The 14,649-nt window shown below is 36.3% G+C and overlaps 1 protein-coding gene across 1 annotated transcript; it reads right to left on the reverse strand.

The window, feature by feature from the left end:
- Positions 1 to 5,928: 5,928 nt before the first annotated feature.
- On the reverse strand, positions 5,929 to 6,855 carry LOC142108668 (olfactory receptor 5V1-like). The gene has a single exon (XM_075192491.1). It carries the CDS (start codon positions 6,853 to 6,855, stop codon positions 5,929 to 5,931), a length of 927 nt encoding a protein of 308 aa, XP_075048592.1.
- Between the last annotated feature and the right edge of the window lie 7,794 nt (positions 6,856 to 14,649).

Raw genomic sequence — 14,649 nt, forward strand, 5'->3', positions numbered from 1 at the left:
CCATTTTAAATGTGATCATGGACTTATCCCTGTGTGTTCAATAATTATGTGTGATTCAATTATTTGGATGTAAGGAGTACAAGTAGAGCTGCTACCAGAAATTGTGGGCCCAGTACAAAAGCAATCGGCAGCCCCCTCCTTCCTCCTCTCACGCTATGCATGGCTTCACGCAAACAATCCACAGTTTTATCTGTAATTGGAGCAGTCTTATCGGGTTGTAGGCGGCTACTGGTCCCCTCATATTACTAACGGACATAAATATAAGTGTTTTACACAAACCTTTAATTATTTATCAATAGCGCTAACAATAAAAACAGTCTGCATTAATGCACTTGTAGGTTACACTGCTACTTTCAGTAACACTATTTTGCTATTAAATAGTACTCGTTAGGTGATCGTTTATGTTTGTGTTCTTTATCATAGCTTTTCATTTTCTTTTTGTACAATTTCATGTCTCAAGAGGCTCCCGTGGACTAACATATAAACATCAATAGTACATGTTGTGGATCCAAGTTATTATTTGGAACAAAACTATCAGTTACGTATGTTAATTCCATAGTTGTACATTTTTTTGCAATGTCGCCATGTTATACATGTTGTTACTAATAACCTTAAACTGAAAACGAACAGGCACAAGAGAGCATATTTTGTCATTGAACGCCAACACAAATATTATACAGTGCCTTATAATAAGGACGGTGTGATAACAAGGTTGAAATATAATGTATTTAATACTATTTATTTTGCCTGGTGTTGAATGAGGGTGGTATTATGGATATTACATTTCTTCAAAAAAACAAAAATTGTTACTAAATAGGCATACTGGATAATATTAAAATTATTTTTTTATTCAAAATGTTTTGATAGAGAATAAAGTAAATTAAAATATTAAAGAAATTTGTCTTCAGTCATTTTTCTTTTTAGGTTAGAATTGTTTCTTCTCATTGCCCATAGATATAACAACAAAGTTGATCTTTTGTGTAGAAACAATTGTATACATTGTAAAAAGTAAAAGGCTTCAGTATAATATGCATATATGCATGTGGTAACTATTTCTCCATAAAAGAAGCAAATTTCTTGGTAATTAGTACATATTTTTTCATGAAAAGTTCCAAAAAAAATAAAAATGAATGCCCCCTTGAGCTGTAAGAAAGAGAGACATGCTTTACTAAAGAGGAAGAGGGCATAAGTTGCTAGAGCTTGTGAGAGTGCTAGTTCATGGACTAATCAGTTATGACCTGATTTAACGAAAATAAAGCAAAAAAAGGAGTAACTTTGCACCTTGGCAAAACCATGTTGCATTAGAGGGGGAGCTAAATTTAATATGTGGGGGACAGATTTATAGTTGGGGTAGGGATTGTTCTAGCTTAAAAAAAGAAAGTTTACAGTGCAGCTGACCCAGAATACAAGAGCGTGATGAGAGGGGACCCAGGCTCCTCATTGCACAGGAATTCTCAGTGTATTGAAGAGATCTGCAAATAGACTGATTAGAACAACTTCAAACAGCTACCCCAAAAAGCCACAGAGAAGGAGGAGAGAAGTGAAAAGGGAGGACACGTATTAATGCAGCTAGTGAGTGCTAGCTCCTGAAACAAGTAGACTTTGGGAATGAGTCTGATAAAGGATGGGTTAATTGAAGAGGCAATTTAATAATGCAGAAGAGATTTATGCTAAAATGTGTTTCTCTAACGTACGTACAGAGAGACTTGTGCCCATTACCTTTTGGTCTTGTGCAGACCAGTGGTCGGCCTAAGGGCAATATCAGGTAGACATTATAACGAAAAAAATAATCTATTCAGAAAGCTTTTTTCTTTTTACTCAGGGCTCATCTTCCTAGCGGGCTGTCTATTGCCTTGGGCTGTGTCCACCAGAAGGTAAATACGGTCACTCCTCAAACTAATAATCTCACCTGCCTAATTATACCAAATTGCCCGAGCTATCCAATTGGCGGCCACCAACATCCCAGAGAGCATGCATAGTCAATGCTGTATGACATATTTGTTTTAATAGTATCCTACCCGTGAGCAGACAGTACTAACATATAAGTGGCCCTCTTTATATACAGATTTGGGCATACCAAAAATAGTCTTTGCTCTCACCCAACTTATGCAGAGTAAATTTAGCACAAATTGAGTTGTTTTACTTAGCACCTGGTTAACCATTTACTCAGGATTAATTGGCTTTGAACTTACCTTAAGAGGAAATGCCCTTCAGATGGCCGTATAATAAACAAGTGGACCTTTTGTGTTGTTAAAACAATTGAAATAGATTTGATTACATTTTGTAAGGACTTTAAATACTCTTCTACACAGTCTGTAGTAATTGCATTTAATCTGGGGATTTCTACTTGTTGAAGTAATTGATCTCCAAGAACCTACAGCAAATTTAAATGTTTCAATGTCTCTCTTATAAATTATGTGATAGAACATTTTGATCTCCAGGGTAGAGAGTTGAGCTGGGTATGAAGCTCCCAGATGAACTATAGGTCCTCAGATGTCTGTAATTATTCATTCTCTCTCTTTATTGCCGCCAAGATATTAATAAGCAATAATGACTTAATAACGTTATACTTATATTATGTCGTCTCAATGCAATTTATTATAATATTTATAATTATTATTGCCTTTTTATTTATGAAATTTCAGCATATTCTGGACCACTGTACCTGTACTTGTATACGTGTAATTGTAATCAACTAAGTATATGATCATATATGTATATATTAAAGAAATTGGTGGTTAGGATCTTCCAAGGAAAAGCTCACAATCCACAATGAATAGTGAACCTCAAGGAAAGGGAAAATTGGTATTGCCACAACAAAACTAACATTATTGATAATAGATTATATTTTGGTTGGACTTTATGTACAATCAGGGGTACCAAGAGAGGGTGAGGCAGGTATAATGTAAACAGCAGTGGGGATCATTATGGGGCAGATGGGACTCCATCCCAATCTGACGTAGCCTGATTAAAGGTGGGATAGTGACTATGTGGACCCAGAGCTTCCTATTAAGCCACGTGGTCACACAATTTGCCGAAGTTGTGTGTGCAGCCTGGAGACAGATTGGTGGATGTCCAACCAGGGGTGATGGCTAAACATCAAAATAAATTATATTATAGAGAATACCTGAGGATTTGGATGGTGGGAGAAAGTGATTTTTTGAGGTCATCAAATCCATGAGTGAGCTGATGCCCAGCAACAGTCTTGGAAGACTGCTATTGTGTAGCTGGTGAGGAATCTGAGATCACTAAATCGGAAGATAAGTATATAGTAATACTTCCCAAACTATCCAATGGTGAGACAGTGATTAAGAGACATTTCTGGTGTTAAATGCTAGAGATGTATTGTTTAACCTATAGAAATATATATATATATATATATATATATATATATATATATATATATCTAATATATAAATGCTTAGTGGCGTCTGTGTGTGGAAAAAAAAAACCAAGTTGCAGCGCCACCTGCTGGGCAGAGTTATACACTGACCTACTAAATTCTTAGTGTGTGTGGGAAAAAAAAATCAAAAAGGGCTGAAATTTGGTAGGGCTCACTCATTTTCGTGAGGTAATTTTACCTCATGAACACACATGTGTAGAGGCGTGTGTTAGTGTGTGTGTGTGTGTGGAAAAAACTATTTTCTCAGAAAGGGCTCATCCAATTGACCTGAAATTTGGTATACTGACATTATTTGACAAAAAAATGAGAATAGTTAAGTCAGTTAACTTCCATCATACCCCCTTCCCCCCGTGGGAGGGGTAGTAAAAGCTAAATTTACAAGTTGAGGGGTCAAACTCATTTTCGTGAGGTAATTTTATCTCATGAACACACATTAAAAAGGCCGCTTGCGTCAGGAACTAACGCTCTTCCCCTGAGGAGGCCTGGGCTAGGTCCAAATGCATGACAAGAACCTTTTTAAGAACTTAAGTAGCTTGATTTGACTAGAATGCATGAGTATCATGCACGGGTTAACTTGTATATATTATATATTAGAGTGATTCCATCCCCAATGCCCATTTTTTTTCATACTTCTCCAACCCATCATTCGGTTCCACTTGTTATACTGACATTGAATCATACATTTCTTTTTATTCACTGCATATTTTCAACTTGCACAAGATGGTCAGAGTTTGATGTTATACGATTTTCCACAATATCAAACGTAGTGACTTTACCAATGCACAATTTATGCTGGGAATATGCATTATAAATATTTCTATTAATGCTGTATAATTTCAGGAACAAATAGAAGTGAACATTAATAACCTAATGCACTGTAGTCGTGTCAATGAGTGATAATATGGGGGATATTCATTGTTATTACGGTGTTTCCCAGAACACGGGTTGACAGGCTCCCTATTCTGGTTTCAGGACAGAATGTCATAAAGGTGCTCTCAGTTCCGAAACTTCAGGATGGAACCGCAAAAACTATGGTGGAAACCATAGATGAGTGGGGATTGCGGGACAACATCCAAGGGCAATGTTTTGATACCACAGCATCTAACACTGGAGTGAAAGGTGGAGTATGTGTGCTGCTGGAGTCTGAGGTTGGCCGACCACTACTGAATTTAGCATCTTAACATCACATCTCTGAAATCATGCTGGAAAAGGTCTTCAGTATCCATGATGTTTCTAAATTTCCAAACATGGAGCTTTTCGTCCACTTCCGAGACTTTTGGCCTAGAATCGATCAAGCTTCATTTAGCACAGCAATTGAAGATGAAAAGACATCAGCTGTGGTTGCTCCCTGGAAAGATGACATCATTAAGTTTTTAGTTGCTCATTTTCAGAAATTCCAACTGAGAGATGATTACCGTGAGCTATTGGAACTCACCATAATTTTCTTAGGAGGCATTCCTCCACGTGGAGTACATTTCATATTTCCTGGAGCTATCCATCGGGCTCGCTGGATGGCCTGGGCCATTTACTCCATCAAGATGTGGCTGTTCCGCAACTAGTACAATCCACAGCAGCCAGGGTTCAGCGAATCACGAAAGACCCACAGGATATTGTACTGTGACATCATTTGCAGGAAGTTTGTCTGTTCATTTCTGCCATTTATGTGTATATATATATATTTATATAGGGGCAGTGTAGAGATTTACAACGAATAGATGCAGAGAATAAATAGGTGAGGCAATATATTGGTATGATTGGAGAGGGAATTGGGATTAAGTGCAATGTGAGAAAAAAAATATTTGCATTATACAAGACATATTATGTTTCCATATGATAATTTACCTGTTTTTGTCAATCAGATTGTTGCCCTATTACATTTAAGGAGTTTGAATGCTCATTATTCACAGGGATTGGCCTGCATGTTATCTTTGTCTTTATAAATGGTCACTGTTTATTGTAACAATTATATTTATATATATATATATATATATATATATATTACTATGTACTGTATCACTATTGGATTGTTTGTCAGAAAATGAGTGAATTTTGCTAATGGCCTAGTGCACTGCCATTCAGTTCCTAACATTATACCACATAAAAATGTTCCACTATGGCACCTTTAATAGAATATTTGGAAATGAAACACAATTAGATATGGATATCATCTCATAGGAGATGCTCATTTTAGAGATGTTATTATTGCCAGAAACTTTTGGTGTCTGTAAGGTGTCATCAGTGTTGGCTAGGTATGTTAGTACTCACAGCATTAAACTTTAACAAGTTGTTGGTTTATTTGAGAACAGGAACAACAGCAGTGATGCGGGTACACACAGGGTTAATGGATGCAGCAGTTGTAACAGTTATAGAATGCAGCTAGGGTCATACTGCCGGGCCATAGGTTCATACAGCAGCAGAATACTAATGTCATTGATCACCAACCCTGCACCAGTGGACACTAGAGGACCAACAGAGAGCGCATGTGAGAGAAGAAACAGCATACGGAGTGCACTTTTCTTCAACAATTATTGCCTACTTATATGATTAATTATGGTGTCTTTCACATCCTTATTCCTCATACTGTATAAGAAGGGATTCAGCATTGGAGTCACTGTTGTATAGAGAATAGATACAACCTTGTCTGTTTCATGAGAGTTACTGGAGTGGGGTCGCAGATACATGAACATAATTGTACCATAATAGAGAGTGACAACATTAAGGTGGGAGGCACAAGTGGAGAAAGCTTTATGCCTCCCTTGGGAGTAATAGTTTTTCATGATGGTGGCGATAATATGGACATATGAAACTAGAGTCAAGGAGAAAGAACACGTAACAATAATCGTTGCGGAGATATAAATTGATGTCTCATTGAGCCAAGTATCTCTGCAGGACATTCGTAGGAATGGAGGAACCTCACAGAAGAAGTGGTTGACATGGTGGGACCTGCAGAATGGCAGTTGGAATGTGAGAGCCACCTGAATGAATGCATTTATGAAGCCAACACTCCATGGAATGACAGCTAAATAAAAACATATTGTCTTGTTCATGATGTTGTTGTAGTGCAACGGTCTACATATGGCAGCAAATCTATCATAAGCCATGACAGCTAGTAGTATGCATTCTGTTGCCCCTAATGCTAAACAGAAGAACATCTGGGCTGCACATCCTAACAGAGAAATACTTCTGTCTTTGGCTAGGGTGTTTATTAGGATTATGGGAACTATGGAAGAGGAGAAGCTTATGTCAATAATAGAGAGGTTACACAGGAAAAAGTACATGGGACTGTGTAATTTTGGGTTGGTCCTCACCACAATGATCAGTAGTAGATTTCCTGATAACGTGATTATATACATCAACAAGAACATGAGGAAACAGATAACCTGGAGGTAAAGGACATTAGCTAAACCAAGTAGGATAAACCTGTCTGGTGAAGTTTGGTTTGAGTCTTCCATAACATCCATTGATACCTGGTAGTAAAGAATGGTGAAAATGAAATTAAAATTCACCACACCTGTCTCCTCCAGCAATGTATCAGTCTCATCATCAATATCAGTTAAGAACAAAACAAATGAAGAAACAGAAACTAAAATTCCCACTAAACAAAATGCAGGTATGAATTCATCAACTTAACTTTCAATCAATCAAAAATATAAATTATTTTTCCATTTTTGAAAAAAGCTGAAAGTGGTTATTTGTTTTTTTCTGGAGCTTTTCGGCAAAAAGATTAAAATATTCATTAATCTCTTGATTATCAAAGAAACACGTGACCTTGAGGATTCAAGAGTATGTTAAAGGGGTTTTCCATTGTAGCAAAGTATTGGGAAAGATTCCATCTTCTGCGGGACTCCATATTTTGCTGTTTGCGTCACTTAAGTGACCAAGTGATGCGCTTTCAGAGGCTGGAGACCTGCAGATACACAGTTGATTTGCTGAGAAGACATATGTGGAATGCAGCACCTGATTGGGCAGTCATGTGACAACTATAAAATGATGTTGATATGCAGTGCATCAGTTTAACTATGATTCATGTGACTTCCTCTGTGCACACTAAGGGCCTGATTTGAAATTTGTATGACTTAAAGATGCGTGTTAGTGCGAAATGTACATGCTGCACATATGCATAAATTGCATTAATAATATTAATATTGAGAGTTGGATCTATCATACAATTGCAATACAGCAAGGGAGTACAGGTGCATCTACATAAACCAGGTTCAAGTTTTGGCGTTGAAGATAAAGATTGACGCATATTTATTCTGGATACATATATATATGATTAGATGCATCTAACTCAAAACAAAGAAATGAAAAAGTACAAACGTATATTTGCTCATTCACAAAAGGGGCATCTTTTTATGTTTAATTAAAATTCAGGCACAGCATGTAAATGTATATTTTTTAAGACAAGTTCAGCCTTTTATTGGTATCTCGTTTGGACTAAATTATATATCCCATGTTAGGTTATCATTCATGAAGAGAAAAAAATCATGTTTTCTCCTAATTGTTTGTGTAATATGTTTTAAGAATTAGATTAAGTGGTTATATCTAATGTACCTTTAACAATGTGAACCCCTTTGAGTAATTTGGTACCAATTACTGTATGTGACCGCTACAGCTCCAAACTCATTAGTGCAAGAGGGAACTGCTTGGGGGGCAATTATGATGCCCCCCCAACATTTATATAAATGAAGATAGACCATATTAACGTTAATTGAGCTTTAATTAATTCCCACCCTTTATTTGGAAAGGGTGACAACATGTAATGTCTACCTTGGAAGGAGGCGTCCATGGTGGAGTCTTTAATTAGTTATTTAGGGGCATTGTAAATAACTTTTAATTTAATGATTGAACAAATGTTTTATTCTTTTCTGAAATTTCATGCAAGATAGTCTTTCAATGGCAATAAAGAGCATTGTAAATTGGATAGGCCGATTGGGCATATCTGTGGCTTTTGGTCAAACCCTTGTACTCATTGCCTATTTCTCCAAGACCACTGATAAAGCTCCAGAAACAGAGCTAGGACCACCACAGGAAGCATGGAGGCTGATGGGGGGGGCATAAGATATCAGAGGGCCTGTGGCTATTATTACAAGAAATTGCATTATGAAGAAAGTTTTGATAAAGGGGGTTATGTTCAAACTCACCAGTTGTTTACTATTCTCACCCCAAAACATAATACAATCATTATTCTAAAGTTATTAATGAATTAGACGTTGCAATATAATATTTTTCAAACTCTTATATGAAGGAGAGGTGGGACTGTGACCAGAAATTGTCATTGCACTTACTGTTTCAGTGATCAATGCTAATTGATGGACACTCAGGAAGTTCCATGAAACCTCTCTCAAAGCTTTGTAACCACGCACTTAACATTAATTATGGCAACAGGAAGTAATAAAAGATCATTGCACAGGAAGTGCCTGGGCTGCACATAACCAAATTAAGTGCTAAAAGTAAAAAAGAAAGTTAAAAAATAAAGTGAAAACATAGGTTTCATGGAGTAGGACATGCTGGGAGTCATTTTTAAACAGCCAGTTCCACCTGCACACCACCTGGGTGAAATTCTAGAATGGGAGAAGTACTTAGGTAAAATTTTGTCGGGTTGCACTGAATCATTCAATGAAACATTCTATGATCTTGCAGGGTTCCAGGCCAAAAATATAAGTAAATTGATTTTTTTTTCTGAATATTCTAGCACTTTGAGGTTTATATGAAGATATAAATGATGTGACATTTCCTGGCTAAAATAATACAATTACATTATAAGGTATTTACAGATTGAGCTTTATGTATAAGGAAGTACAGTATTCTATATAAAGAACTATGATAGAGTATAGGGTATGATGATAAAATATAGACACTAAAATCTTAAAGATGCTTATAAATTTTTCCCTATGAATGCCTTACACTATGAGAAAATAATGGTGAGTCACAAAAAAAAGTATTCCATATTAAATGTTTTAATTTTTTTTTAAGATTAATATATATTATACATATTGTTAATATTCACATATTTACACTTTGACACTGCATGGTTGGAATTTGTGCACTGGTTTATTACATTATCATATATAATAAGCAAATTACCTCATATTTTGGTTACCTCATATTTTGCTATTATTTAATTATTATTAGTCGTAGCTAGTAACCATCACTTACTATACACATTCAGTTATTTAGTTATTTATTTTATGAGTTAATGTTTTTAGTTCTTCACTAAAATCACATATAATTGGTTCACAAGTCTCATGTGAATTTATTTTTAGTTAATTTTTAGCACCTATGAAAAAGACATAAATTTATTGTAGGATGGACTAATACATAATTGAATTAAATATTGAAATAATAATATAGAGCGACAAGTATAATGAAGCATTGATCTAACATGCTTTATACCATCATGCAGAATATTTTAAATATTCTAACCACCAATATAAGGTGAAATGATACCAAGTTGCAATACAATACTGTACCACAAAGCATTTCTACTTTGAAAAGAAAATATTGTGACCTACATCACATTTAGACAAGTCAGTATTAGTGTTGCAGAATGACGGGAATCAGTTTCCCTATGTTTTAAATATCTGATGTGTGTAATCATAATAATTATAAAAAAGGGGGTGATGTATTAATCAGCTTGACCCAAACATGGGCAAATAAAAAGTAAATTGTAACCAAGAGGATGATAAGCATAAAAGATATTTTGAATATTATGAAAAGTTATAAACAATGTATTCATTCTATTAAACATAACCATTTTAAATGTGATCATGGATTTATCCCTGTGTGTTCAATAATTATGTGTGATTTAATTATTTGGATGTGAGGAGTACAGGGAGAGCTGCTACCAGAATTTGTGGGCCCAGTACAAAAGCCATCGGCAGCCCCCTCCTTCCTCCTCTTACGCTATGCATGGCTTGACGCAAACAGTCCATAGCTTTTTCTATAATTGGAGCAGTGTTAGCTGGTCCCCTCATATTACTAACGGATATAATTATAAGTGTTTTACACAAACCTTTAATTATTTATCAATAGCGCTAAAAATAACAACAGTCTGCATTAATTCACTTGTAGGTTACACTGCTACTTCCCGTAACACTGTTTTGCTATTAAATAGTAGTCGTTAGGTGATCTTTTTTGTTTGTGTTTTTTATCATACCTTTTAATTTTCTTGTTGTTCAATTTCATGTCTTAAGAATATCCTGTGGACTAACATAAAAGCCTCACTAGTACACCTTGAAATATATGGAACAAAACTATAATTTATGTATGTTAATTCCATAGTTGTATTTTGTTTTTGCAACATCGCCATGGTATACAAGTTTTTGTTGCTAATAATAAATTTCTCCATAAAAGAAGCATATTTCTTGGTAATTAGTACACATTTTTTCATGTAAAGTTCCTAAAAAAGAAAAAATAGGAATGCCCCCTTGTGATGTAAGAAAGGGAGTAATGCTTTATTTAAGGGAAGAGGCCATAGGTTGGGAGATCTTGTGAGAGTGCTAGTTCATGGACTAATCACTTTTGACCTGATTCATTTAGTAAAGTGAAACAAAATAAGGAGTAACTTTGCACCTGGGCAAAACCATGTTGCATTAGAGGGGGGGGGGGATAAATTTACTATGTGGGGACAGATTTATAGTTGGGATAGGGCATGTCCTAGATCAACTGTAAACGTCAGTTTAAAAGTAAAGCTATCAAGTATCTATGTGCTACATGAAAAAACAGCCATTATTTAATTTATGTGCAAAATAATTAACTATTTGCACCCCTTGCTTTGTAACATGGTTTGTCCAGAAGAAAGTTACTCCTTTTTTTGCCTTACTTTTCATAATGAAATAGTCCTAAACAGTCCAGAGTAAAGAACACCTTTGACGGTCCAGGGAAATAACATTACCTATAGTAGCAGAGCATTTACTAGCTTTACAAAAAGAAAATTTACAGTGCAGCTGTCCCAGCACACAAGAGCATTATGAGAGGGGACCCAGACTCCTCTTTACACAGGATTGCCCAGTGTAGCGAAGAGATCTGCAAATAGAGTGATTAGAACAACTTTAAACAGCTACCCCAAAAAGCCACAGAGAAGGGGGAGAGAAGTGCAACGGGAGGACACTTATTAATGCAGCTAGTGAGTGCTAGCTCCTGAAGCGAGTGGACTTTGGGCAATGAGCCTGATAAAGGATGGGATAATGCAGAAGTGATTTATTTAGCAACAGTTGAAAGTGCTTAAATGATTTATGCTGAAACGTGTTCCTTTAACGTACGTACAGAGAGACTAGTGCCCATTACTTTTAGTCTTGTGCAGACCAGAGGTCGGCCTAAGGGCAATATCAGGTAGACATTATAACAAAAAAATAATCTATTCAGAAAGCTTTTTTCTTCCTAGCGAGCTGTCTATTGCCTTGGGTTGTGTTCAACAGAAGGTAAATACGGTCACTCCTCAAAATAATGATCTCTTCACACTGAGAATAACATTTTTGGCATTTGCTCTACTTTTTCAAATGCTCGATGGCCCAAAAACAGCCTCTATGCTCCATCCAGCATTTATAGTTACCTGACAGTGTTATAATTATAGACTGCTGTTTTCAGAATTTGCATTCACCTGCCTAATTATATCGGATTATCCGGACTGTCCAATTGGTGGCCTCCATCATAGAGAGCCTACATAGTCAATGCTGTATGACATATTTGTTTTAATAGTATCCTACCCGTGAGCAGACAGTACTTACATATAAGTGGCCCTCTTTATATACAGATTTGGGGATACCAAAAATAGTCTTTGCTCTCACCCAATTTATGTAGCGTAAATTTAGCACAAATTGAGTTGTTTTACTTAGCACCTGGTTAACCATTTACTCCGGATTAATTGGCTTTGAACTTACCTTAAGAGGAAATGCCCTTCAGATGGCCGTATAATAAACAAGTGGACCTTTTGTGTTGTTAAAACAATTCAAGTAGATTAGATTGCATTTTGTAAGGACTTTAAATACTCTTCTACACAGTCTGTAGTAATTGCATTTAATCTGGGGATCTCTACTTGTTGAAGTAATTGATCTCCAAGAACGTACAGCAAATTTAAATGTTTCAATGTCTCTCTTATAAATTATGTGATAGAACATTTTGATCTCCAGGGTAGAGAGTTGAGCTCGGTATGAAGCTCCCAGATGAACTATAGGTCCTCAGATGTCTGTAATTATTCATTCTCTCTCGTTATTGCCGCCAAGGTATTAATAAGCAATAATGACTTAATAACGTTATACTTATATTATGTTTTCTCAATGCAATTTATTATAATATTTATAATTATTATTACTTTTTTTTATTTAGGATGTTTCAACATATTCTGGACCACTGTATCTGTACTTGTATACGTGTACTTGTAATCAACTAAGTATAAGATAATATTTGTATATATTAAAGAAATTGATGGTCAGGATCTTGCCAGGAACAGCTCACAATCCACAATGAATAGTGGACCTCAAGGAAAGGGAAAATTGGTATTGTCACAACAAAACTAACATTATTCATAATAGAAGATATATATTGGTTGGACTTTATGTACAATCAGGGGTACCAAGAGAGGGTGGAGGCAGGTACAATACAAACAGCAGTGGGGATTATGATGGGGCCAGATAGGACTCCATCCCAATCTGACTTAGCCTGATTAAAGGCTGGGAAAGTGACTATGTGGGCCCAGAGCTTCCTATTAAGCCGCGTGGTCACACCATTTGCTGAAGTTGTGTGTGCAGCCTGGAGGCAGATTGGTGGATGTCCAACCAGGGGTGATGGCTAAAAGTGAAAATAAATTATATTATAGAGAATACCTGAGGATTTGGATGGTGGGAGAAAGTGATATTTTGAGGTCGTCAAATCCATGAGTGAGCTGATGCACAGCAACAGTCTTGGAAGACTGCTATTGTGTAGCTGTTGAGGAATCCGACATCACTGATTGGGTAGATAAGTATTTAGTAACACTTCCCAAACTATCCAATTGTGAGACAGCGTTTAAGAGACATTGCTGGTGTTAAATGCTTGAAATGTAATGTTTAACTTATAGAAATATATATATATAGAAATATATATATATATATATATATATATATATATATATATATATTTATATATATATATATATATATATATATATATATATATATATATATATATTTATTAGGGTGATTCCATCCCCAGCGGCCATTATTTTTTTTTTCATACTTCTCTAACCCGTCATTTCGTTCCACCGGTTGACAGGCTCCGTATTCTGGTTTCAGGACAGACTAAAATAAAGCTACTCTCAGTTCCGAAACTTCAGGATGGAAAATCAAAAACTACGGCTAAGGCAATTGTGGAAAGCATAGATGAGTGGAGATTGCGGGACAACATCCAAGGGTTTTATTTTGATACCACAGCATATAACACTGGAGTGAAAGGTGGAGTATGTGAGCTGCTGGAGTCTGAGATTGGCCGACCACTACTAAATTTGGCTTGTTGACATCACATCTCTGAATTAATGCTGGAAAAGGTCTTCTAATTCTACAAACATGGAGCTTCTCGTCCACTTCCGAGACTTTTGGCCTAGAATCGATCAAGCTTCATTCAGCTGAATGAAGCTGAAGATGCAAATACAACAGCTGTGGTTGCTCCCTGGAAAAATGACATCATTTTGTAGTTGCTCATTTGGAGAAATTCCAACCGAGAGATGATTACCGTGAGCTATTGCAACTCACCATAATTTTCTTGAGAGGCATTCCTCCATGTGGAGTACATTTCATATTTCCTGGAGCTATCCATCGGGCTCGCTGGATGGCCTGGGCCATTTACTACATCAAGATGTGGCTGTTCCGCAACCAGTATAATCCACAGCAGCCAGGGTTCAGCGAGTCCCGGAAGAATCGCTGGATATCGTACTGTGACAAAGTTTTGCATCATCTGCAGGAAGTTTGTCTGTTCATTACTGACATTTATATATATATATATATATATATATATATATATATATCTACTATATAAATGCCTAGTGGCGTGTGTGGAAAAAAAAAACAAGCTGCAGCGCCACCTGCTGGGCAGAGTTATACACTTACCTATATATTTCTTGAAGGAGAAGTGACAGTTGGGAGTGGTTGGTGGTTGCCGGGGGTGACAGTGGGGAGTTTTTAACACCTTAAGTAGCTTGATGAAGGATGTGGCGTGGAAGATGAAGGATGAGGTGATGGAGAAAAATGATGAGGTGGTGACATGTGGACAAA

The sequence above is a fragment of the Mixophyes fleayi genome, chromosome 12 (assembly GCF_038048845.1).
Source record: "Mixophyes fleayi isolate aMixFle1 chromosome 12, aMixFle1.hap1, whole genome shotgun sequence".
NCBI lineage: Eukaryota > Metazoa > Chordata > Amphibia > Anura > Limnodynastidae > Mixophyes > Mixophyes fleayi.